This window comes from Macrobrachium rosenbergii, chromosome 56 (genome assembly GCF_040412425.1).
Source record: "Macrobrachium rosenbergii isolate ZJJX-2024 chromosome 56, ASM4041242v1, whole genome shotgun sequence".
In the NCBI taxonomy this organism is placed as follows: domain Eukaryota; kingdom Metazoa; phylum Arthropoda; class Malacostraca; order Decapoda; family Palaemonidae; genus Macrobrachium; species Macrobrachium rosenbergii.
This window is the reverse complement of record NC_089796.1, coordinates 71,302,635-71,328,862: the sequence shown is the minus strand read 5'-3', so window position 1 is coordinate 71,328,862 and position 26,228 is coordinate 71,302,635. Positions and strand designations below refer to the sequence as shown.

The 26,228-nt window shown below is 37.8% G+C and overlaps 1 protein-coding gene across 5 annotated transcripts in view; it reads right to left on the bottom strand.

The window, feature by feature from the left end:
• LOC136836045 (uncharacterized) overlaps nucleotides 1-26,228 on the bottom strand; it is a 490,804-nt gene that overhangs the window by 111,905 nt on the left and 352,671 nt on the right. For all 5 annotated transcript variants that reach the window (XM_067099927.1, XM_067099930.1, XM_067099931.1 and 2 more), the window contains one exon: nucleotides 22,264-22,375. In XM_067099927.1, coding sequence (XP_066956028.1) covers nucleotides 22,264-22,375 — 112 coding nt within the window. The remainder of the gene's footprint in view (nucleotides 1-22,263; nucleotides 22,376-26,228) is intronic.

Genomic DNA, 26,228 nt, shown 5'->3' with positions numbered 1-26,228 from the left:
TCAAGCAGCTGAATCTGAGAGATGGTTACTTAGACCAGAACGAAGGAGATGCATTTTAGGCTAGATGGAATGCCCTACCAATCTGACTTCGCATAATACACGATAGTTTATGGCTTTCGCATTTCGTACCAGCAAAATTAATAGACCTTTGGTCTTCCCCAAAGCCTTTACAAAGACTGGTATTATACGTTACTAGTAGAATTATATGCATGAGAATTCCGTTCACGATCATTTTCAAGAAAGGTCGGTAAACAGCTCCATCTTCAAACTTACTGATAATCTGTTGATCGATAACATTTCATGGCAATGTAAAAAGAAAAAAAAATGGCCACATGCCCTCATTCTCAATGCGGGACCCAAAAACGACAGGTGTAACTGAAATTAGTCGAATTTAATATTCCCATGACTTTATTTTAGATGACTGGATGTAGTGAAGATTTTATTTCAAAATATGTAATTTGCTAAAGAACAACTTGCACAATATCAGTTATAATGTCTTGGTCCCTGTCGTTCATTTTTGTATTAATTCTGTATTGGAAGGTTACCCTTGTCTTTGCATCCCCCCCAAACACGGCCTTATTTTTTTAACTGGCTCTTTCACCAATGTTTTCCATTTTCTAATTTGTATTCTCATCATACTTGGAAGGTACGGGTGAGGAAGTTTCTTTTATATATATACATATACTGTGTGTATATATATATATATATATATATATATATATATATATATATATATATATATATATATATATATATATATATATATATATATCAAAGAAGTCATCAGGAAGAAAATGGATAGTTTTTGCATCCGAAGGAAAAAAGGAGAAAGAGAGAACGTTCTTAAATTATATTAGGAATTATGAGCACCTGCTTACAAGACCGACGAAAAGGTACTTCGAGAAATTGTAGGACGGAGTAATACCGATAGAGGGAAAATACTAAAATTGACCTGCAGATATACTATAAGAACTTTAGAACTGCCAACCTGATCATGAGAATAACTCCCCACAACAAGAAGCGCTCTCTTGATAAGTGTAACGTAGTATACAAGTATACATGTCCAAATCGCGAACTGCAAGTCGCGAAATATTTCTTATATTGGAAATACTACAACTTCACTATCAAGAGAAGACTTACTATGCATTTGCAAAATGGTAGTATTAAAAATCACACGAGAGACACACACGATGCGGGTCTAACCAGAAATGCTCGAAGCCAACACTGAAATTATTGACAGCATTGCTGATGCTAAAGGCTAAAATACCTTGAGGCAATATACATAAATATTCATAAGCCTCCCTAAACGTGCAAAGAATCAACGCAATAATTCTACCTTCCGATCGTGAAGGAGAAGAAATGCAGCTGACTAAAATGTGTCGTCAATGTTGGACCTATGCAAATATTTTAGTTAACTTTATATTTGTCATGTTTATCTTCATTCTATCCTGATATTGATAACTTTGTATTTACATTTTACTTATACTTTTACGTGTGTAATTACTATATTAATTTTACATATACAGTTTGAATGTCTCTTTGACGATTCTTTGTTGACCGTCTATTTTCAGCTATTTATTTTTCGTCTGGTTGTTTCTAAGTATGTAAATACCTAAATAGCAATTCTTGGTAAGTGTCAACAGGCCAGTTGTAAACAAGTTTAGTAACAAACCTATATGTTTTAACTGTTAATTTCAAAACGCTAACTGCCGAATATTGGATTTTAACCATCGAATAGTTATATTTTTTGACAAGTGTTCCCTTGAAAGAATGTTATATATATGTGTGAATTTCCTTGTAAACACTCATTTGTAGCAGAAGATGTCTCTAGAAAGACAGAAAACGTCTAACCAATAAAACGTCCATCAAAATGAACTTTGGTGCTTTACTCCATCAGTTGCCTGAAGAACAGAGGAAGATAATAAGGAAAATCGAGAACATTAGTAAAACTAATAAACTGCAACTTCGCTGTCATATTTAACGACATTTGCATAAAGGAAAACTTACTGCCAACATTCACCAACATATATATATATATATATATATATATATATACTATATGTTAATGTGTGTGTGTTGTGTTATTGATTATGTGTGTGTGTATTGTGTACAGAGTTAGATGGCCTCTTGATTCATTTCAGTCCAACTGTACCAGAACGCAAAATATTCATCTTCCAAAAGCAATCAGTCTGAAGTAAACTGTTAACTGACTAAATCGTATTGTTCGATATTTCTTGCCATTCGTTCTTCTTTTCTCGTTCAACAGAGCTCTGTCCCTACAGAATTCCCTTACCATCTTGGTGGTATCTTTGCTCCTCTAACAGACAGGGGTGCTTTCAATATTTGGGCGTAATATTTCCAGATTATACATTAATCTAATTAGATCTGTACAGATGAACGGACACGAATCTCTGTATGACAACGAAACTGATCCTAAAAGATCTAAACATCTTTGTCGATTTGAGGAAAGAGCTTCAAGAAGAATTTGTGAGAAATGGGTGGAGATGGACTGGACATGTCCTTCTCACAACTCTTGTGGGAACAGCACGTGATCTAGCGTCAGCTGGGGTCCTGTGAGAGCCAGAAGAGCTGGAAGACCCAGATCTACTTGGATGAGCTCTGTGAGACCGGAGGCTGGAGACGAGTGGAGATTTGTGGAAGATAAAGCATAGGAGACAGAGGAGTTTGGCATCACACGGATTGAATGGTGATGACGATAATGATAATGACGATGTTGATGATTTCCCCTGACCTTCACTGTAAAAGATCCTAGCGTTCACGAACCAGCCACTATAGGGATAGAATAGAATAATGAATTCTGACCAAAGGCCAATCACTGGGACCTATGAGGTCATTCAGCGCTGAAAAGGAAACTGAGAGTGGAAAGGTTTGGAAAGTGTAACAGGAGGAAAACCTAGCAGTTGCACTATGAAACAATTGTTAGGAGAGTGTGAATATCAAGAAGGAGGAGAGCATTTCCTTTGCCCTTTTCGAAATCCCATGCCTTGGTATTCCGGGTCTTGACCCACCTCTATCTCTTGCTTGACTCTTTCCTCCAGTTAATGGTCCTACTTCTGGGACATGAAGATTACAATGGAGATTACTGAAATAAGTCTCCCCTAAGGATCACTATTTTCAGACTCCTCACTTAACAATTCGAAACTCTGGATTGAGTGACTTGGGCTTATGTCATTCCTGAGTAATTATTTTATATACTCCTCTACAATCTGTTTCACTCATTTTCCTTACTTTTCTTTAAATAAAATTTTTCTGCTGGAACAAATGTGTAACTTAAGCTCAGTAAATCTTTGGACTCATCATTTTAAACCTGTCTTCATCTGCTAATCTTTTGAAACTCGTTTCCTTCCCGTTTTCGTGGTTTAAAATTTTTCTTCTTCCTCTTGCTATTATCTTAAATTCCCCAGCCCTCCTCCTTTCAATAACTAAAGAACAAATGTCTTTTTTTATTGCATGAAATATTTTCATCTTATTTTTATACCGCTGTTTACATTGTGTCGTCTGTTTGTTGCAACCTTTGAAGTTGTACCGTCAGTTTGTTACAACCTTTGAAGTTGTACCGCCAGTCTGTTACAACCTTTGAAGTTGTACGTCAGTTTGTTACAACCTTTGAAGTTGCACCGTAGGTCAGATACAACCTCTGAAGTTGTACTGTCAGTTTGTTACAACCTTTGAAGTTGTGCCGTCAGGTTGCTACAACCTTTGAAACTGTACTGTCAGTTTGTTACAACCTTTGAAGTTGTACCGTCAGTTTGTTACAACCTTTGAAGTTGTGCCGTTAGGTTGCTACAACCTTTGTAGTTGTAGTGTCAGTTTGTTATAACCTTTCAAGTTGTACCGTCAGTTTGTTATAACCTTTGAAGTTGTACTGTCAGTTTGTTACAACCTTTGAAGTTGTACCATTAGTTTGTTACCACCTTTGAAGTTGTACCGTCAGTTCGTTACAACCTTCGAAGTTGTACCGTCAGTTTGTTACAACCTTTGAAGTTGTACCGTCAGTTTGTTACAAACTTTGAAGTTGTACCGTCAGTTCATTACAACCTTTGAAGTTGTACTGTCAGTTTGTTACAACCTTTGAAGTTGTACCTTCAGTTTGTTACCACCTTTGAAGTTGTACCGTCAGTTCGTTACAACCTTCGAAGTTGTACCGTCAGTTTGTTACAACCTTTGAAGTTGTACCGTCAGTTCATTACAACCTTCGAAGTTGTACCGTCAGTTTGTTACCACCTTTGAAGTTGTACCGTCAGTTCGTTACAACATTTGAAGTTGTACCTTCAGTTTGTTACAACCTTTGAAGTTGTACCGTCAGTTCATTGCAATCTTCGAAGTTGTACCGTCAGTTCATTGCAATCTTCGAAGTTGTACCGTCAGTTTGTTAGAACCTTCGAAGTTGTACCGTCAGTTTGTTACAACCTTTGAAGTTGTACCATAAGTTTGTTACAACCTTTGAAGTTGTACCGTCAGTTCGTAACAATCTTCGAAGTTGTACCGTCATTAGTTACAACATTTGGAGTTGTACCATCAGTTTGTTACAACCTTTGAAGTTGTGCCGTTAGTTTGCTACAACCTTCGAAGTTGTACCGTCAGTTCGTTACAACCTCCGAAGTTGTACCGTCAGTTAGTTACAACATTTGGAGTTATACCGTCAGTTTGTTACAACCTTTGAAGTTGTGCCGTCAATTTGCTACAACCTTTGAAGTTGTACCTCTAGTTTGTTACAATCTTTGAGGTTGTACTGGTACTGAAGTTGTACTGTCAGTTTGTCACAACCTTCGAAGTTGTACATGAATTCGTTACAACCTTTGAAGGTGTACCGTCAGTCTGTTACGACCTTTGAAGTTGTACTGTCAAGAAAATCCTCAAGAATTTTCGTTTTTGATGCTGGACCGTCGGCCTCCACGTTAAAAATACCCCTTCAAACTTTAAAATATGTTCTTGACCACAATCCTTGCCAAGTTTCACAACCACAGAAACTTGTTTTACCGAATGTAGTCAATGAAATAAAGAATGGAAATGAGTATATTTTTTCTTTTTCATTCGAGAGAGAGAGAGAGAGAGAGAGAGAGAGAGAGAGAGAGAGAAGATTACAAGCCTTATATAATTACAAAATCGTTTGGTAATACTGACGCTGAAGTTTGAGCCTGTAAAAGTGACCTTTTCCTTCAGACTGAATCGCCGAGCATGACACTGAAATAGAGTGCTTTCTTTCCATTTTTATGAGAGAGAGAGAGAGAGAGAGAGAGAGAGAGAGATCCAAGTACTGCAGGCTAGTTGGAATTGGAGGACTGTGGGGCGGGCGGGGGGGATGGAGAAATGGGGGTTGAGGGCGGGGCAGGCTGGAAATGAGATGGGACTAACTTACTCACGCAGCCATGCCCAAGTGGCTGAAGGAGAATTTCACAGGAGAGAGAGAGAGAGAGAGAGAGAGAGAGAGAGAGAGAGAGAGAGAGAGAGAGAGAGAGAGCTGATGGCTGGGTACAACGAGGGAGGAGAAATGAGATCAGGGATATGGAGCGGCATAAATAAAACACTAAGCAGGGGTTGGATAAGGTTGGCTAACAGGGGTAAATGGAACAAGATGGCGGGCCTAGATGTTATGAAAGAAGGGGCGCCCCTCTTGGACGCTAAAAGTAAATTGTTTCATTGAGATAAGAAAAGCGAGAGAGAGAGAGAGAGAGAGAGCCTTAGAACACGTTGCTTTTCGAGTCCATTGGGAGATTAATATTTTTCGAGGCAGGGCACGTTCCTATTCTGTTTAGTTAAACTTCACATCAGGTGCTGTTTAAGAGAAAGCAAAGAAAGAGAGACAATTAAAAAATATAACTAAACTTGGTAGAAAAACACTTTAAGATAACGCAACCCTGTATTCCTGAATACCCTAGTAATACTCATAATACCCTACCTTAAATTACGATACATACCAAACGCTCGGCAAGTTGTAATCCTTAACAATCTGGCATACTCGCCTACAGGATTGCTACTCAAATCCTACATCTCATTCAGTTAGGAAGAATTTGTCTGAGCAGTCCCAAGTCCCATCTCGGATAATCCCAAGTCCCATAAGGTTCTCCTTACTCTGATAATCATTCAATTATTTCAGCGACGAAATTGGAGCTGAATACTCTCAGAGAAAGTTGGAATTTTGAGTGAACTTTAATTCAGATATATCTCGTTCAGACGGAGTTTTATTCAGAAAATGGCGTGGAATATATTGGAATAAAGTTTAATATTTCTTCTGCCCTACAGTACGCATGGAAATAATGAAAAATAATGTACCGGCGTAAATGTAAGTATGTATATTAAATATATAAATTCTTATCACATACACCGTGACACTTTTATATCCATAATCATTAAGTTACAAATGTCATTTAATATCCAGTTCGTTCTACTTTGGGTATATCTGGGAGACTCAAAGTTAATTATATATCTCAGTTTAACCAGACCACTGAGCTGATTAACAGCTCTCTAGGGCTGGCGAAGGATAGATTTATTTTACGTGGCTAAGAACCAGCTGGTTGCCTAGCAGCAGGACCTACAACTTAACAGGAATACGAACCATTATGACGAAATAGATTTCTATCACCAGAAATAAATTCCTCTAATTCTTCAATGGCCGGTCGGAGAGTCGAACGCTGGGCCAACAGCGTGCTAGCCGAGAGCTCTACCCACCCCGCCAATGAAGAACTCTGGGAGATTCAAATGCCCGACAGTGCGGATCGACGATTTTCAGTGACGTTGGTAACCACTCGGCTGTCAAGAGAGGTATTTATGTAAATATGTGTATATGTACATTTGAATACATGTATATATGTGTGGGTAACTGATATATTTGTTAGACTGACAAGGGATGGAGATTTGCTTCATAAGGCCATACTTGATTTTGATATGCTTTTAATCAAGCATCAGTCGTACATACAAATAAGCAGAATAATATACTACAGATAGATAACCACAGTCACAACACCCAGATAATAATAATAATAATAATAATAATAATAATAATAATAATAATAATAATAATAATAATAATAATAATAATAATAATAATACAGGTTTGTTAAACAAAATGGCAGTTTCAACAGCATTTTATTTTATATGGTAAACATTTAATTCGTCTTATCACTTGCTTTCTTGCGCTGAAATGGTTGCCAAGCAATTGACCGATATTCATATCCGGTGGTTTAGTGATGTGGGGATATGAATATCGGTCAGTGCTTCTGCAACCATTCCGGCGCAGAAAAAAAATTGATAAGACAGACTGAGCATTTACTATATAAATTAAATGCCGGCATTTATTTAACAAACCTGATGAAAATCTTTTCTAATAATAATAATAATAATAATAATAATAATAATAATAATAATATGCTTCAAATGTTTATTATCTGTGTAACAAGTCTGGAAAAGGAACGATACCCCTAGCCCTTACATAAGTATGCAGAATGAAGGTACAAGGGCCCGAGCCTCTGGATGATACGTTACGTCCTTAGGCATGGGACTTACTGTCTCGACATTCTCTGCAATTATCATCGCAAATTTTCACCCTATAGTAAAACTGGTAATAACCTGAATGATACATGCCATAAGACTCTTCATCAGTCAGTTACAAGATACGATTATTTAGAAGAGATGGCCCACAAAGTAAGTCTGCCAATATTCTATGTAGAGAGAGAGAGAGAGAGAGAGAGAGAGAGAGAAATCAGAAGTAATTTGTGATTTGCGTTTGTAAAATGGTCGTACCAAATCAAAAGTTTCCTCTCCAGTGCTTGTAATGATATCATAAAATCTCTCTCTCTCTCTCTCTCTCTCTCTCTCTCTCTCTCTCTCTCTCTCTCTCTCTCTACGCTCACGAGCCTGCAGAAATCACTGAGATGGCAAAAGATCAGTGAAGCGGGATGAATAAAAATAAAATGTCTTCAAGTTATTCCTACCAAGAATGGAAAATTGAAATATAAAACTCCAGATGTACTTTTAAAGGTGTAGTGTCGCAAGTGGGATTAAAACCAATTTCCTACACAAACACACACACACAGTACTTCCAGGTGGCTAGGTCATCTCTAAACTACAGTTGACCATCACAGTGTCACTAAATACTCACTGGAAATCAGCGGATTCCATAAACATCATTCTAAAAATATTTATGTATATTGCGGGGATGCCAAATAACTCCAAAAAGTGTATAGACTTTCCGCAACAGAATGCCTGTTCCAGAGGTCCTTTATTCCTTACACCTCTGGACTGTGGAACAGTATCCCTGAGGATGTCGTGCAATTGAAACCTCAAAAGTTCAAGCGAAAATGCAATGCATTGCTACTCTGCTGCCAATCTCCTTGCATTTTAATACATTTTATCTATTTATTGGTTTATTAATTTATTTTTTCGTTTTAATAAGCGAGATCTCTTCTTTCTGTATTTTCCTTTACCTTTTCTTACTTCCTAATGAACACCGTATTCTTTGGAAACTTGAATTTCAAGTCAGTAATGGCTCCTGTTGGCTTGTTCAGTACGAATAGGGTTCATCTTCTGAATATAAAAATATAATATAATATATATGTACATGAAAAAAATAAATGATGCATCATCAACGAGCAGGCAAGTAAAAAAGCACCCCAGTAAGCGTACAGTTAATTTCACATTCCATTAACCTTGAAAAATCAAGGAACTTGTCCCATCAAGGAAGCCCAGCAACGATTAGCCAGCCAAGGGAGATTTAGCTGTCGAAGGAGCCCACAGCCCACAACAACGACCCCTCTATCAATAATTCAGCTCAATTATCGACTCCTCTTCAGAGGGTTAGTGCATTTCTCATGAGTTCTACTACTCTCCTCCCGGCAGAGAGAGAGAGAGAGAGAGAGAGAGAGAGAGAGAGAGAGAGAGAGAGAGAAGAGAATGTGATTGCCAATGACATCTGTATATTGTAGGTAAACATTTGTGAGGTTTTAAATGGAACTTCGCGTATACATTGCATAAATAGTTCGGCTAAATGTCAGTTTTGTTCTGCGTGGGGTCTTTTTTTTTATTTTCATATTTTTGGGGGGAGGGGGGAGTTAGGTTTGGAAGCGGGTGATGATAGAAGAAACTGGTTTTTGGCTTTCGGCATTAAATGTAATGATACTATAACTGTATATTGGGGGAGGGGCAAAGGTGAGGGGGAAAGGAGGTGGGGAGGTTCAGTGTTCTTTTACATCAGTTGTCCGGTGTCAGTGACCTAGATGTTGTCACGCCAGTTTTAATAGCTACAAATCAATCAATCAATTCACATTACTTCTAATGATATCAAGGTAACTTAATACGTAAAAAACAAGTAAAAAATGCGCCGAAGTTTTCTGTACAGCCGGTACAGAGTATAATCAAGGCCACCGAGAACAAATCTGTCTTTCGGTAGTCTCGGTATAATGCTGTATGAGTCGCGGCCCATAAAACTTTAACCACGGCCTGGTGGTGACCTATACTATATCGTTCCCAGAAGCACGATTATGGCTAACTTTTTTCTCTCTCTTTGGCTAACTCTAACCTTAAATAAAATAAAAACTACTGAGGCTAGAGGGCTGCAATTTGGTATGTTTGGTTATTGGAGGGTGGATGAACAACATACCAATTTGCAGTCCTCTAGCCTCTGTAGTTTTTAAGATCTGAGGGCGGACAGAAAAAGTGCGGACGGACAGACAAAGCCGGCACAATAGTTTTCTTTTACAGATGGCAGGAAGGAGGCTTCTTTGTTGCCATTTTTCAGTACTTTAAGATAAAATGACGTAATCAGCTCCCAGAAAGGTCACAGAACAGATTTATTTTAGAGTCAAAATGCTTGTCATGTCACCGTAAGACATTAAACGTTCCGCGTGTAAATTTTGAATGCATTATGTTTTCATTGATAGGTGAATATGAATGCCATGACTGAACGTAAACGAGACCAGATTTCATTCGCTCGTGTTAGCTATGAAATATAAATAAGTAAATTGTGGGTTTTCTATGTCCGAACAAGGCACAATCCCAGATTTAGTATTAACGACAACAACAACAGCTGCACATAAATGATCGCATTAATGGGAATTCTGAAGAGAACTCAACTTGCTATCTTGTAAAGGGGCAGAAATTAAAAATTGCACGACTGGCAGCATTCTGGAAGTTATCCAGCGCCAGTCTCTAACATTTCTAGTTAAAGATAAGAGTTGACTGCATAACATTACAAGTAAACAATTATGGATTTGACTTTATCAATATAAATAACAACAACAATCATTAAACTAATTGTAACATACCAGAAGCCTATAAAACTTAAAACTTGAGCACGAAATTATTCTGAACTTGTGGTTTGCACAGGATAATATCAGAACTCATTCCTCTTACGTAATTTCCTGCATCAGTAAACTATATTCAACATTCAACTTACATATAAAGAAGCAAAAGAAAGAAAACATATTTCGATCAAGGATACTTGACGTTGGCAAAGGACGAATAATGCCCTCAGACAGTTACTCCGAGAGTTTATTTGTCCAACTTCTGACTGAACTTTCTTCCACAGTTACTTTTTCTTCCATAATCAAATATTCAACTTTCTTCTACAGTTACATTTTCTTCCGTGATCAAATATTGCACTGTCTTCCGCAGTTACATTTTCTTCCATAAGCAAATATTCCACTTCTTTCCACTGTTGCATTTTCTTCCATAATCAAATATTCCACTTTTTTTCCACAGTTACATTTTCTTCCGTGATCAAATATCGCACTTTCTTCCACAGTTACATTTTCTTCCAATATCAAAGATTGCATTTTCTTCCACAGTTCATTTTCTTCCGTGATCAAAAGTTCCACTTCCTTCCACAGATACATTTTCTTCCATTATCAAAGACTACACTGTCTTCCACAGTACCATTTTCTTCCGTGATGAAATACTGGACTTTCTTCCACGGTTACTTTTTCTTCCATAAGCAAATATTCCACTTTCTTGCACAGTAACATTTTCTTCCGTGATGAAAAGTTGCACTTTCTTCATAGTTACAATTTCTTCCAATATCGAAGGTTGCACTTTCTTTCACAGTTACATTTTCTTCCGTTATCAAAGACTGTACTTTCTTCCACAGTTACATTTTCTCCAGCGATTTTTTTATTTCAGTATTTCCTTTTTTCCACTGGCATTTCTTCCATACTCTAAGACTATTATTTACTCCCATTGTCAAAGATAACCTTCTTCCGTTAATCTAACACTGACTATTATTCCACGTTTCAAGGCCGCCCTCCTTTCATGCTTCAAAATTGTTTAATTTGTAAATAATCAGGTAATGCATTACTTCGTGAGCCTAAATTGAATTACCTTCCCAGGAATCAGAGAACGCCATGATAAAAGATAATCCTTTCTTCAGTAATCGAAGACTGACTAATCTTCTAAAATCAATGACTCACCCTCCGTGTTCCAAGATTGTCACATGCTTCATGTTTCAAATCTGCCTTTCTATGATCCAAGATCGAAGTTTCTTGCACAAAACGACTGTCTTTCTTTTCACGACCCGAGATTGTCTTCGGTTGTTCCAAGGTCACTCGTTCTTCTATAATCCAGATTTTACTCTCTTCTCTGTTATAAGAGAACTTACTAATCCGTGGGAGCCTCAGAAGACCAATCATCATCGTATCAAACTATCTGTTTCTCATAATGCCTTTGCAGTTTACCATCTGAGTCTTCCTTCACAGTTTAAGAGTTTTTTTCGACTCGCACTGCATCGAGTTTCCGCGAAACATGGAGATATAGAACTTCAAAAATTTTCTCTGTCGAAATGACAGTCAGCCTTTGATCGGATTACGGCTTAATTGCAGAGCAAATGGACCTATGTTGTAAAAAAGCTTACTTACACGAAAATGTTTGCTGTGAGAACAAGCTTTTTCTTAAACTGATTTAATAATTATTACTGAAATATATGAAAGTGGTTTAATCAATATAATCTATCCGCCTATCTATAAATCATGTACATATACATAAATTTACGAAATGGAAAGCTAATTGTTTATATCATGAAACTTTCTTTCGCTGGACGATTCCCTTGAACCACGGGTAATGAGCGTCCTTCGCAAACTTTTATTGTCCTCATATCCTAATTCAAGACTTAAAACCAGCCTTAAAATAACTGCTAAACTACCGGAAAGGTCTGTCGTCGCCTCTCCTCCAACAGGTCATTTATAAACGTCAGATCCTGAGACCCCTCCGTTCCCGAATGACCCCCTAATGGGTCTCTTATTACCAATCATTCGTCTTGCTTGGGCAGTCGCCACTTGATCTCTCTCTGATGTCTGGATCTCCCCTTCCCTCTCCCTCCTTCTCAATCACCCGCATGGTTCGACTGCTAAAGTACTTTTTGTAGTAAGTTGGCGTCTCAATTGCCAAGGTCATCCATGCTGGAAATATTTTACAAGGAAAAACAGAAGATGGCGAAAGTTCTACATTGACTGATCTTGCGTATATAGAAGGCGTCAAACCTATATTTTAAAATTAAAAATAAAATATTTTCTTTTCAATGACCTATGGGATGAGTGACTTCATGCTCTTATAGAATTCGATTAACGTACATTTAAGAACAATTTGGGGATGGGGAAAGAAGGAAATCTTATCCCAGATGTACCGGTACATTCCATCTCTTGAAAGCCGGAAGGTTAAAGATTAGGAACACCTGAAAAGGCAGAAAGTTCTAAAGTCTTGCGAAAGAAAGAAATGAGCAGTTATAGAAACAGGGACTTATGCAATTGAAATTTCTCATCCACTAAATGTACAGTGTGAATTATCTGACAGTTCATAACAGTTCATGCGTGGTCATCCGCGAATAACATGGACCCCCTCTCAAACTAAACCAAGTGTAAAGCATATTAACCCTATTAAAGTTATAGCTGACCCCACGACAGAAAGACCTGGGTGAGGATTACCTCGTCGAGGCCCTCCCGTTTTGATGATAAACATTTTGACAGAACGATGGACACTCAAGTGTATTGTTTTTCCTCTCTTCGTCTCTCCTTTCATCTTTGCATTAGCTGCAAAGCACAACAGTCGACAAACAACCTGGTACAAAATTCATTGCTACGGTCAACAGAGGCCAGCTGGATTTTAGGGAACTTTCCCATTTGTCCCTCCTCGTCCGGTGCGAGATTCGAACACGGACTGTCCAGTTATGACCTAGATGTGCCACCACCAAGCCATGAGGCCCAACACAGAGAGAGAGAGAGAGAGAGAGAGGTATGGTACATGTATAACATTAATATTCCCAATTGTGGCGGGTACGGGTAATTTAAATATGCAGCAGCTTGTTTTGGGGGGAGATCATGTATTTCTATGTAATAAAAACACTCATTACAAGATGTAAAAAGGATAAACAAGATAAAAGAACAAAAAAGAATCAGTGCCATTATGAAAACAACAAAATGAGAGAATATGAAATCAGGTGTAAGAGTTTTTTGTTTAGCAGTAAATTTTCGAATCGAGATCATGAATGAAGGTTCACGTTGCATATATTTTCGTTACATACTCCACACAAAAAGAGCAACACCAGCCTATAAATAGCCAGAGGGATAATGGAAATACCTCTGAAGAACCGAATTTTGGAGACTGGGCAAACTCACTGAGATACTTCATAGAAGAAAAATGAACAATAAGACTCCTACGGTTGCAGGACATATACAGATTTGAAACCAGCGTCTTATTGTTGTTGCAAGATCAGGTTGACAGTAAATCAAATTACAATTGAACTGTGCACGTGTCATGTCATCAAGCGTGGAGTAAATTCATTCCTACTGTCTGCTGACGTCTCTTGAATTTCAAGTGTATCAGTTTTATCTTCTATTGTATTCCATTTATTTATCACCTTTTCCTATGACTCCTCTTTCTTTGCAGGCTGATTTCCCTTCTCAGCCCTCAAGGGTTTATGGGCTGTTGACTGTGTCCATAAAGGTTTTCAGCTGAAGATTTAAAGAAAGAAAGAAACAAATGGAGTCAAGTTGAACCTCTAATATTCTTCGTGTCCCTAAACTCCAGACTTTCTTGGTCAAAAGGGGTATAATCATTTTTACTTGCTACAGAATTAACACGCGGTCGACAGCATTAATCATGCAACCCACAGGACTTTTTCATCAGTGATTCAGCTCAATTGTCGACTTTTCCTTTAACGCAGTTCTCCTGCCGACTGCTCTTTGTGGGACAAAAGGAGCGACAAATAACCGGCTCGGTTGCCCCTGTCAGTCTTCGAAGATTTCTGCAGAGGGCAGTCTCCCGCGACAGAAATATACAAACGACCTTTTTCAGAAATGAAGTCTTGGTAAATGTCTATTATTATCTCTGCAGAGAAAAGGTATAAAGAATCATCTCATTTTGCTCTGAATCAATGTAAAGTTTACAAATGTCACGACTGTAGTTTCAGATGTTCCTCATAGGAATGAAATGAAATGGCTGCTTGGTATACAGACTCCATCTAATTGAATGAAGTAACTTAAAACAAAAACTCCTGCAGCTTTCAAATTCAGATACTAAAACAACAAATATTTTTATAATTAGTAATATTCGTAGTGAAAGTAGCAAAAGCAATGGTACTGTGCAAAAATAAAAAGACAAAAATTTTTGTGAAGCTCAAAAAAAAAATACAAGAGAGAACGTTTTTATTTTATACTCAATTCCATAAACAAAAAATCGACGCACTGTCCTAAAGACCAACACTTGTTCTCTTTCACCCCGAAAAAGAGAGACGGGATGCAAAGCAATAAAAACTGGAATACAAACGCTTCCATCTAACACCGATAAACTTCGTTGTAACGAAGGAAGAGACTGACATATCTGACTGGAAACAATTTAGTAGTTTTCGATGCATTAATCCGAGGTAGTCTTGTGAACACAAACGCTTCAGACGAGACATTTCTATTTAGGACCATTCAATAGTTTTCGAGAACCCTGATCCAAATCTTCTCCTCTTGCATACGAAGTTCGGATCTGCGAGTTTTCCATTTAAAACAGGAAGGAAAGGCAAAGAGAAAAAGGATTTGGGAGACAGAAACACAATTACTTTCTCGTCTCGTAACTTGACTGAAAATGCCAGTAAGACGAGGGTAACTATGCCCAATTCTGAAATAAGAATAGGGATATGGAAAATAAAAAAAAAATACTCATAGTAGAATGAGTCTTAAAATGTAGAAACAAATCCACAGTTATGTATGGGTACAAATATACTTGAAAGCAAACCTAAACACAGAGCAGATTCCCGAAAGCTCTCTGTTTAGACGTATTTTTAAATATATTTGTACGTTAAATTAAATATAATTGTGGGTTTGTTTCTCCAATATGAAAGATTCCACGAGGCCTTTAGAAACCTTTTAAATTAATTTTTGACAGACGTGTTCTGAGTAACCATGGTGCAAAAGTGACGTTAAAAATTCTTTTCGCTACGAAACACATCTTAATAAAGAAACATTAATGTTTTGGATCTAATGATATTTTTAGGAAGGATTTCATAGGTACTATGTAATGACGGTATCTGGTTATAAAGACGCATTAAGAAGGATTTCATAAGTACTGTGTAATGAACGTAACTGGTTGTAAACATGACTTGCAATAATACGTCACAAATCCTACGAATAAGTATATGAATGAATAAATAAGGTTAAGGCTATAAAGCAAAACACTGGGGCACTTTCAGCCATTCAACGCATAAAAACCCTAAAAATTAAAGGCACGTCTTGTCCTTCATTTTTAGTCAAACTTAATCTTTTATCCTTAAAATCACTTATGCAAGCACAACAAAAGCAAATGTGTCCTCTCTGTTCCTAGCAAGACATCAAGCAATGGCTGATCTTGGGCACCAGTGATACGAGGTCTTCTTGCTCCAAGTCCTTCTTATACCGACCATTTGTTTGCTGTTTGTTTGTTTGTTGCTCTCATGTCGCTGTCAAAATCTTCATCTCCCTGAAAAGTGTGAGAAAACTGCGCAGCAGGAGTTTTGTCTTCATTTTCGTCCAAGGTAGAAAATATTTGCTTACTTTGTCAACAGGCGCCTAAGTACGTTACCCAGAGAGAGAGAGAGAGAGAGAGAGAGAGAGAGAGAGAGAGAGAGAGAGAGAGAGTCAGTCTTTTGCCAGCTCAGTTTTCGACATTGTTCGTGCTACCTAGTGTCCTTTTTTATGAAGCTCAAACATCTACCTTGGCTGTAAATCTCCAAGGCCCTTTGTAGAGCTCCAGCAAAAGCTTAACCTTTTCCTCGAATGGAAAAATGTTTTTCTTCTTGTTGAAGTGAGAGGAGAGAGGACAACACAAAAGGGTCGAGGTCAAATGCCAAAAACTGTAAATGCTTTGATTCTCGTGTTATTCTAACACTGACAACCATAATAATATTCAAGCCTGAAGTAACGTATATTGTCAGAGCATGAAATGTGTGAAAGTATGAAATGCTGATACCATAAGAAAGATGAACACAGAAATTTATTTTCTATATTCATTTCGACATAAACTCGAAACATACACTTCTCGGGTACTAAACAGAGAACGGTAAAAAAAAACAAAAGTATAGCCAGAAAAAAAAAACTAACAGTCTCGAAGACCGATAAAAATATCTTCAGAAGAGGAGCATCTTTGCAATCTTGCTTTGTAAGGAAAGACAGAAGAGAAGGGACTAAAAATCGTGAGAGAAGTAACTTCCCAAGTAAACTACTATTGGCAAGACAGGAAGAGAAGACAGATTCTGCGAACACGTTTAGTTGTTTTCACTATGTTAGCAGACGAATTTCTCTTACTACGAAAACATTTTGGAAAGCAGGCGTGTTCGGAATTAAATTCCGAAATGTTGGATGCGGATACTGAATTTGCTAGCTCTCTCAACGAGATGTGAAAACTACCAAGTGAAAAGAATATAGGGCAAATAATTTCTTGCATGTTCTCTCTGTCCAGAGTAAATACCATGTTCAAATATATTCTTGTTGGTGACACCAGCGCACGAAAATTCTTATCCTATTTTGTTTTATTTTCGGCCATAGTAGATGTCGAAAATAACATATAATAAAAACTTTTGGCTGGTATTTAGCCCGTCCTTCATTCTGACTCCTCGACACGATTTACATGAAAATTACAGCTCGCGTCATCTAATCAAGAGCCTTCACAAGCGTTAAAATAATTTTCAACACACGTCAGCCGAGTAACTCCTCTCCTTCAAAGCCATTTTATATTTACATGTTTTTTTTTTCTAGCGACGTATCTTTTTTTCCTCACCTCCAGCGCTTTAATGTGATTTTCGCACTAATGAACTAATGTTTTTCTTTACTCTTAATGTTGATCTTTTTTCATTTTTTTTTCTTTTGGCATAGAACTGCGTTTCTTTCACTGCCTTTTTTTACTTACCTGTCATAAGTTCGAATACGTTTTCTCTCTCTCTCTCTCTCTCTCTCTCTCTCTCTCTCTCTCTCGGTTGGTCCTTTTATCCATTGCTGACAAACTGCTTAACATTAAATTCTTAAATGATCAACTCTTCACAACCTGTGACAAATAAATTCTCCTTATATCCTTTCTTACAGGATTCCTCTTTCTCTTTTCGTATATGTCACGTCTTTTTTATCTAAAAATATAATTTACCCTTTCCCTCTGAAATGCCCTTCCTTATGGCCTCCTGAGGCCCTTCGGCTGCAAGTGAGATCGTTCGGTAACAAATAAATATACTCATGATGAAGATGACATTTCCTGGTTCCCACTGTTCTATTTTCGATGTTGTTAGAAAGAACCACAACTGGGGTACAAAAATATAAAATTAAGAGTAAAAAGCGCTGGGCTGTAGGGTCCATTCATGCTGAAAGGTACAATCGAGTAAAGGGTAAAAGGTTTGAAAGGTTAACTATGAACAATTGTTAGGAGAGGGTGGTAAGTAAGATGGAAGAAGGAGAATCAGAGCGGAGGTACTTTAAAAGGAATGAATAGGATTGCAGCTAAGGCCGAACGAACGCTACAAAGAACCTCAAGTAATGCCTACAGTCCACCGCTCGAGGTGCACTGATGGCACTTTCCCCCAACGGAGAGACCAGACTCCAGTGAATCAGATACATCTCGCGCAAAGAAAAGTTTGTGTTTCATAGACACTGACTGCTAACATTGTTGCCATCAGGGCTAGTAAATGGGGCTCAATTCTTGCAAATGCCTCTTCAAAACTAGTGAATTGGGTTTTCTACATAACTGACTGCAATTCTACCAACATGTTAAAATTTCCAAGGAAATATCTAGATCAGAATAACTAACATACTGGGGAAAGACATTAATCTAGATGCCGCCACGGCTTATGAAAAGAGAATGAATTCGAAAGAGAGCTCGTTCAACCGGACAAACTTGATATTAAAAAGTGTAAAAGATCCTTAATTTTCACAAGGAAACACGCCTTCCCTCCAAGGCCTAAAGTCGAGCAAAGGGAAACTCGGTTTCCTAGCCCTTAGGAGAAGTCCATCAAAGTTCTTGGAAAAAGAACTTCGGGGTAAAACACTGACTCATCCAGCATAACAAGCAGAACATTGATGATGTTCTATGATTTATCAAGATATAGTATTATCAACTGGTCCATATGATTTTTCCCTACGAAAAATATTTTTTTTATTATGTTCTATACCTAACCAATATAAAGTATTATGAATCGGTTCATATATGTTTTTTTACGTCGAACAATACATTCTGCTTGTCACCAGGAAACAGGTACTTTTCAGTTTAAAGCCTAAATTTTCCCTTCAAGTGCCGTCAAAGAAAAGTAAGAGTTACTCATCAGAAACCGTCACTGACAGTGATCTCCAAGGTCTTGGGTTTAGCAGCACTCTGCTGGGCCCGCGTTCAATTCTCCGACCGGCCAATGAAGAATTAAAGAAATTTATTTCCGGTGATAAAAATTCAATTCTCGTTATAATGTGATTCGGATTCCACAATAAGCTGTAGGTCCCGTTGCTAGGTAACCAATTGGTTCTTAGCCACGTAAAATAAATCTGATCCTTCGGGCCAGCCCTAGGAGAGCTGTTAATCAGCTCATTGGTCTGGTTAAACTAGGGTATACTTATTAACTTAACTGTCTCTGAAAAAAAATGCCAAAAATTAAGACTCCTCCAACATGATAGTCCCATTGATCCCCTGTTCCATTTTCTACCAAGATGATGAAGATAATTTAACTAGACCATAAGCTGACTCAAGAACTTAACAGCATACATTTTCTGCTAAGAATAGAATAGAATATAGAATTTAGGCCAAACGCCAAGCGCTGGACCTATGAGGTCATTCAGCGCTGAAACGGAAAAAGCTTTGGAAGGCGTAACAGGAGGAAAACCTCGCAATTGTACTATGAAACAATTGTTAAAAGAGGGTGGAAAGTCAGATGGAAGAAAGAGAATATGAAAGGAGGCACAGTAAAAGAAATGAAAGGGGTTGCAGCTAGGGGCCGAAGGTGCACTGAGGGAACTAGCCCCCCACGGAGCATTTTCTGCAAATCTGAACGATGAAATAATGCCTTTCTTCCGAAGGACCGTTTGAAAAGGATAGAAAGGATACAGATTGCTTAGCCAGCTGCTGTCATATCTAGCGACCAGGAATGTTCTTCCTTGAAAATAGAGTCCCACAGTTTTCATCCCGTTCCTGCCCTTGGTGATACCATATGTAAACTGGAAAACCTTTGCAATCTAGATAACCTGACACTTCCTCGCCGTGTAAATGGGAAAACCTATGAGGTATGACCAGGAGGCTTTCTCTGTTCACATATCGACACACACACACACACACACACACACCATAAACACTGCATATAAGACAATTGAAACATTTATTTGCAAGCGAGCGAGCGTTTGTAAGGAGGAAAAGAGAAAGATGCATCCCAGTTCAATTTACTACCCAAAGCCAGGTTGTGCCATCTTTATCCAATCTAGCCATTCATCACAAGCTTCGCTACGCACTGCTCCAACCCAGAATTCGCTTGGTCTCCCGCATCCTCTGTGCTCGTAGGGTAACAGCTACATACAAAAAAAAAAAAAAAAACACTCTTCAATATCCGGCACCCATTGTCACTTCCACAAAGAGATGAAGCCCTTCATCATTGCTATATGAACACGATGAGCAAGTATTTACACCTTTTAATACCAAGAATCCTTATTATATTTTTGTTAATAAGATAGAGGCTTTGCAAGATAAAACCATATATATATATATATATATATATATATATATATATATATATATATATATATATATATATATGCATACATTATATGTGTGTATTTATATATATATATATATATATATATATATATATATATATATATATATATATATATATATATATATGTGTGTGTGTGTGTGTGTGTGTGTGTGTGTGTGTGTGTGTGTGAAGAATGTCCAAGACAAATCCTAACTGCAAGTCTATTTCCACCCTGACTGCAATCCACCACAGTCATCTAGTTACCCAGTAGACAATTCACTGCTAAGGTCGACAAAGACATTGGGGATGTTATAACTGAACAAGCCTGATGCGACCTGTCTCGCCCGGGAATCGAACCCTGGCACTCTCGCATACGAGCTAGAACCCATGGCAACTATCATTCTTCATCTTCCGCGAACTCAGACAAAACAAAACAAAACAAAAAAAAGAAAAGCGATCCAATTTTATGAAACATCAAAAGCGAATTAGGACTTCTAAAAGTTTTTTCTAAGACGCCGAGGCGCTAAAACAGAAGGGGGAAGATAGCAGATTATATCCATTAAGAATTTTTCTCAACGATATATGGTGGTGCATCCTTAATAAGCAAGATGTAGAGCAAATAAAAAATAAAAGATGTTAAAATCAACTCCGTCAAACTCCATTATAACTTTATGGACTTCGTGGATGTAAAAAGAAAAACTGATTTGTAAAAAGGAAAAAAAAATAGTGAAAAATCGTAGGAGAAGCAGCACCATCCTAAAAGCGTAAGTGCAACTCGTTTGGTGAATCGACTTGGGGGTCATTATACACTGGCTAAATGAAGTGTTTACTCACTTATAAACAATAAACACCCCTATCATGGCGAGGTAATGAAGTGAACCGTACGTACACACAGACACATATACATACACAAACTATGGGAGAGCACTGGAGGGATGACGGAAAAAAAACAGTCATTCGTAAAAAGAGAGAGAGAGAGAGAGAGAGAGAGAGAGAGAGAGAGAGAGAGAAGCAGTGATGGAAGGAAGACAGGACATTGTGATGGAAGGAAGACAGGACATTGATGAGAGAGAGAGAGAGAGAGAGAGAGGAGAGAGAGAGGAGAGAGAGAGAGAGAGAGAGAGGATGCGGAAGTTAAGCAGGGGACGCGGAAGGAGGAATATACAGTATATAGGTGGACGAGGAAATGACATGAGGGCCAAAGAGAGAGCAGATAAGAGATATGTTTATTAGGATCCACAGAGATGTCGGAAGTAGTACGTCCGTGAAAAAAAAAAAAACTTGAATTGTTTATAAACTGCGAAGCCTTTTCGATTCTTTAGAAACTTCAAAAACCTGTGGAGTCTCACCCCCCTTCCTCCGACTACTCCGCCCCCTTCTCCCTCCCCTCCACCCTTTCGTCCCTCAGCCAAGTCTGGAGAAGGCTTTGAAAGTTTTTTCTTCGCTCGTAAGTAATAATAATAAAAAAAGTCTGGAAACTATCACCATGATAATCAGCATTAACAAGGAGACGTGGAGAGGAAGGACGGTCCATTAGTTCACAGGTGTTGCTGTTATGGGGTGGGGAGGGGGAAGGGAGGGGGAAGGCCCAGGTGCCCAATTAACTTCATATTTATTCAGGAGTACAAAGGATATTTTTCCACAGTTGATTTCGTCCTTAAATGTTTCATCCATAGGTGCTTGCATGCTCATGTTTTCAAGGATAACAGCAATTTCGCCTTTTAGTTACCAGACTTTGTAGGCACTGTTGCCACGTTCACATTTTAAAGATATGTGAGACTATTTAAAGAGATACAACAAAACCTCAGGTACGCACACATACACACCACGCCACTCACGCGCCACAACTCAAGTTCTCTCCACCGATAAATTACTACACACTATAAAAAGAAGAGTACGTCGCATTACTGCAACGCGTACAAGAAGGTACTTCTTTTAAAAATCAAGAAACAGAATACTCACAATTAAGGACAAGAGAGGCACACTGAAGATCCACACAAGAAAGGTAAAAACACAGAATGGAGTAAAGGTTGACGGGCATAACTAAACCACTGTTCAAGGGGTAACATAAATCGAACGCGGTTACTCACAGCACCGACAGCGGGAGGAGAGTGCAGACCGTCCGTGCTGACTGCTCGACCGAGACTGGGAGCGCTGTCTCCGTAGAGTGAAGGAGGCGATGGCATTTGCTGGCACACGTAACTGAGGGAGAAAACGCCGATGTTAGAAAACTCTCTCTCTCTCTCTCTCTCTCTCTCTCTCTCTCTCTCTCTCTCTCTCTCTCTCTCCCTTTTTCTTCTACGGGAGACTCGGCCAGAAGAAGAGAATGGCCAAGACAGGGATATAATAAAAATGGTGATAAAAAAAAGATGTTAAAGATGGGGTTGACAAGGAACGGAAGTTTGGGGATAAAAAAAAGGCAATAGCAAGACATAAGGTAAACAAGTAAGGAGACGGGAAAAGTCTGTGTCCAGGCAACTTCTGTCCGAGAGAGAGTACTTAATCTTTCGTGGGAAAAGTAAGGGAAATTGTCCAAGTTTACAGTAAACTAAAAATTAAATATCTACCATCAATCCATAAACATAAAATATAAATATGAATACATACTGTAATACATGTGTAGGTGCATTTGTATATACATTCAGAGATGTACATACAAATATATATATATATATATATATATATATATATATATATATATATATATATATATATATATATATATATTCAAACAAATAAAAGCAACGAACACCTTTAAGGAAAAACAAAAACAGTTTATAGCTTTTAAGCTTCCCTCCCTAACCGGTGAGATACGACCTCCTTGATAGAGCACGGAGCCGAAATATCAAATACGACCAGCGTAACTCGTAAATCTTACCCGGCGAGTCGGGTATACGCGCGGCAATAATTCATTGGGCGGAATTGGCCCCGAAATGGGGGTCGTCCTCCCGCTGCATTTTACGATTGATTTCCGGAAGGCTGCTGCTTCTGCTGATGCTGCTGCGTCGTGGAGGTTATTCCCCATTTTTTCCATTTCACTAACCAGTTTTCAAGTCGTTTTTGCAGTCTTACGAAATTGCTGCTAAGCGGTCATCTTTCTCAGCAACTCAACGCATGCAGTAAGCAATGAAAGCAATTTCCAATGATTAAAAGTTATCAGATAATATTAGTTTCATGAATTATTAACTTGTAACTGTTTGGTGTGTATATATATATGTGTGTGTGTGTGCATTTGTATGCATATATAACATATATATATATATATATATATATATATATATATATATTCATGTGTATTTGTATGCATATATATATATATATATATATATATATATATATATATATATATATATATATGTTATCCGACAGTTTTTAAGTCTTACATATTAATGAATACATAATTTTTAAAGTTTATGTCACGTTCATCTTTTAGATATGCACTTTGGTAAGGATTAAAAGGCATACCAAATAATTTTTAAGACCTATGTATTTTACCCGAAGTTTTTTTTTCAGAAGGAATAATTTTAAACGTGCTAAATAATTTTCGTGCTTAAAAATTACTGGAAGGATGAATTCCCAAAAGTATATGCTATTAAGCTGTAAAATTTATATAAATCAACAATAATGAAATTTACATAAATAATATTAAATTTAAAATTATTCGAGAGATTAATAATGTCAGCTTCACGTCATTTGTGTTCGAGCAAAAGACAAATTTACAATGCAACTTAAAAGGTGGATTATTAAGGGTTCTCAAATATTTCATGGTTTCATAACAGGATTAAGGATATATTGGAAAATAAGCATTATACACATATCACTAGAATTGCCTATATACTATAGAAAATCTGGTAATTATACATTGTTCCATATTCTTCATAATTTTCATCACACAATTCTCAAGTGTCCTCTGTTATGTGATTAAATTTACATCAAATTTTATTCTTGCAACGAAAAATCAAATAGGCCAGACTGGTATGGTCTGTTGCAAGTTTTGAATACTCTGGATTTCGGTGCAGTTGTTAGTAATTATGACAACAGGTCTTACTTCCTTTCTGTCTTGAAATCCTCAGCTGAAAACCCTTACAGGCAGAGTCAACAGACTATAAACCCGAGCGGGCTTCGGAGGGCAATCACCCCGCGGAGAGAGACAAATATAGGAAGAGGTGATCAATAAATAAATAAATATGAGGGAATCGACTGGACTGAAATATAGAATTAAGGCCAGAGGCCAGGCGCTGGGACTTGTCGCGTCATTCAGCGCTGAAACAGAAAACTGGGAGTAAGAGGTTACAAAGGTGTAACAGGAGGAAAACCTCGCAGTTGCACAATGAAACAATTGTTAGGAGAGGGTGGAAAGCAAGATGGAAGAAAGAATATGAATGGAGGTATAGTAAAAGGAATGAACGGGTTGCAGCTAAGGGTCGAAGGAACGCTGCAATGAACCCTAAGTAATGCTTTACAGTGCACCGCGCATGAGGTGCAATGACTGCACTACCCCCACCCCCCCTACGAGGGGAAGGGAATCGAAAATAAAATCAGTCAGACCGTCCATAGGGAGAGGGAACCATACACCTATATACGGCCACTTAGACCTTCAGTGACTTTCCTGGCAAATGTCAACGAAACAAAGGACGGAACAATTAACAATGGCGCCGGTACAATCACGGTCATCATCAAGGCAATTATCGCCGTCATCAATCTTAACTGCAGATAATACGTCTGTTTCGAAATTGCTACCCTGATTCACTCCGGAGAGAGAGAGAGAGAGAGAGAGAGAGAGAGAGAGAGAGAGAGAGAGAGAGAGAGAGAGAGAGAGAGAGAGAGAGAGAAGAAGAAGAAGAAGAAGAAGAAGAAGAAGAAGAAGAATATTCTTATGTTCTTAAACATATAAACTGTTTGAAAACAAAATAGACTGCTGGTAAATCATTAGGATGGCCGGTAAAAGTTATGTCTGAAAAACGGAATAATCAAGAGAAAAAGGATGTTGGCAGAGAGAGAGAGAGAGAGAGAGAGAGAGAGAGAGAGAGAGAGAGAGAGAGAGAGAGAGATTTTTATGTTCTGAAACATATAAACTATTTGATGTAAAAGCTATGTCTGATAAACAGGAAGATCAAAAGAGAAAGGATGATGAGAGAGAGAGAGAGAGAGAGAGAGAATCCCCAATAACTCAGTCGGAAGCCGAGAAACAACTTTGATGTAAATTTTCTCATCATGCAAAACTCCATTACGCGGACGCTCTCTCATAAAGCTTGATTTCATATCCTCATCGGGATGGCTTCCGCCTTCTCTCTCTCTCTCTCTCTCTCTCTCTCTCTCTCTCTCTCTCTCTCCTCTCTCTTCCTGGCTCTCGTGAGTGTCTGCTTACGTGTACTGCCTCAATACAAGTTGTTCGTCTAGTGAGCTCGTGTTTCCATTAACTGACTGCGTGATGTGTTCTGGTGGTATAAGTATTTAATCTATTTCTGAATCCCAAATAAAGCAATAATAATAATAATAATAATAATAATAATAATAATAATAACAAAAGTTCTCGTACGAGTACTTTCATCATCAAAACCTCTTTGCCTACTTACGTCTACTTTAGGGATAACTTAAGTCCAATGTTTGCATTCAAATCTAACTCATAGAACAATTTACCATTATTTCTTGGTTGACATCAAATGCCAGTTAATTTCTAGGAGGAAACCAAAGCAGTATTCTTTTTTTTTATTAAGTCTTAATTGCTTCATTAAAGTTAAAGACTGAAAAACCCACAGCATCACTAATAGCACGTCGACGTTCTATCAGATTGTGGCGTTCACTTCTTTATCCCTTTTGGCAATCGATTTCGGAATATGAATACGTTCTATGGACACTGAAATAGGATTAGGTTACTAATATTAAAAATGTATTCATCTAATCACATTGTGTGTTCAGTGTTTTACAAACGAGATTATTCCTTTAACCAGAGAATATTAATTTTCGTAATAAGAAACTTAATTACTGAATAATTCCCAATCCGTACTCAGAAGTTATTGCACACTGTACTTCAGTTTTCATGTTGAATACTTCT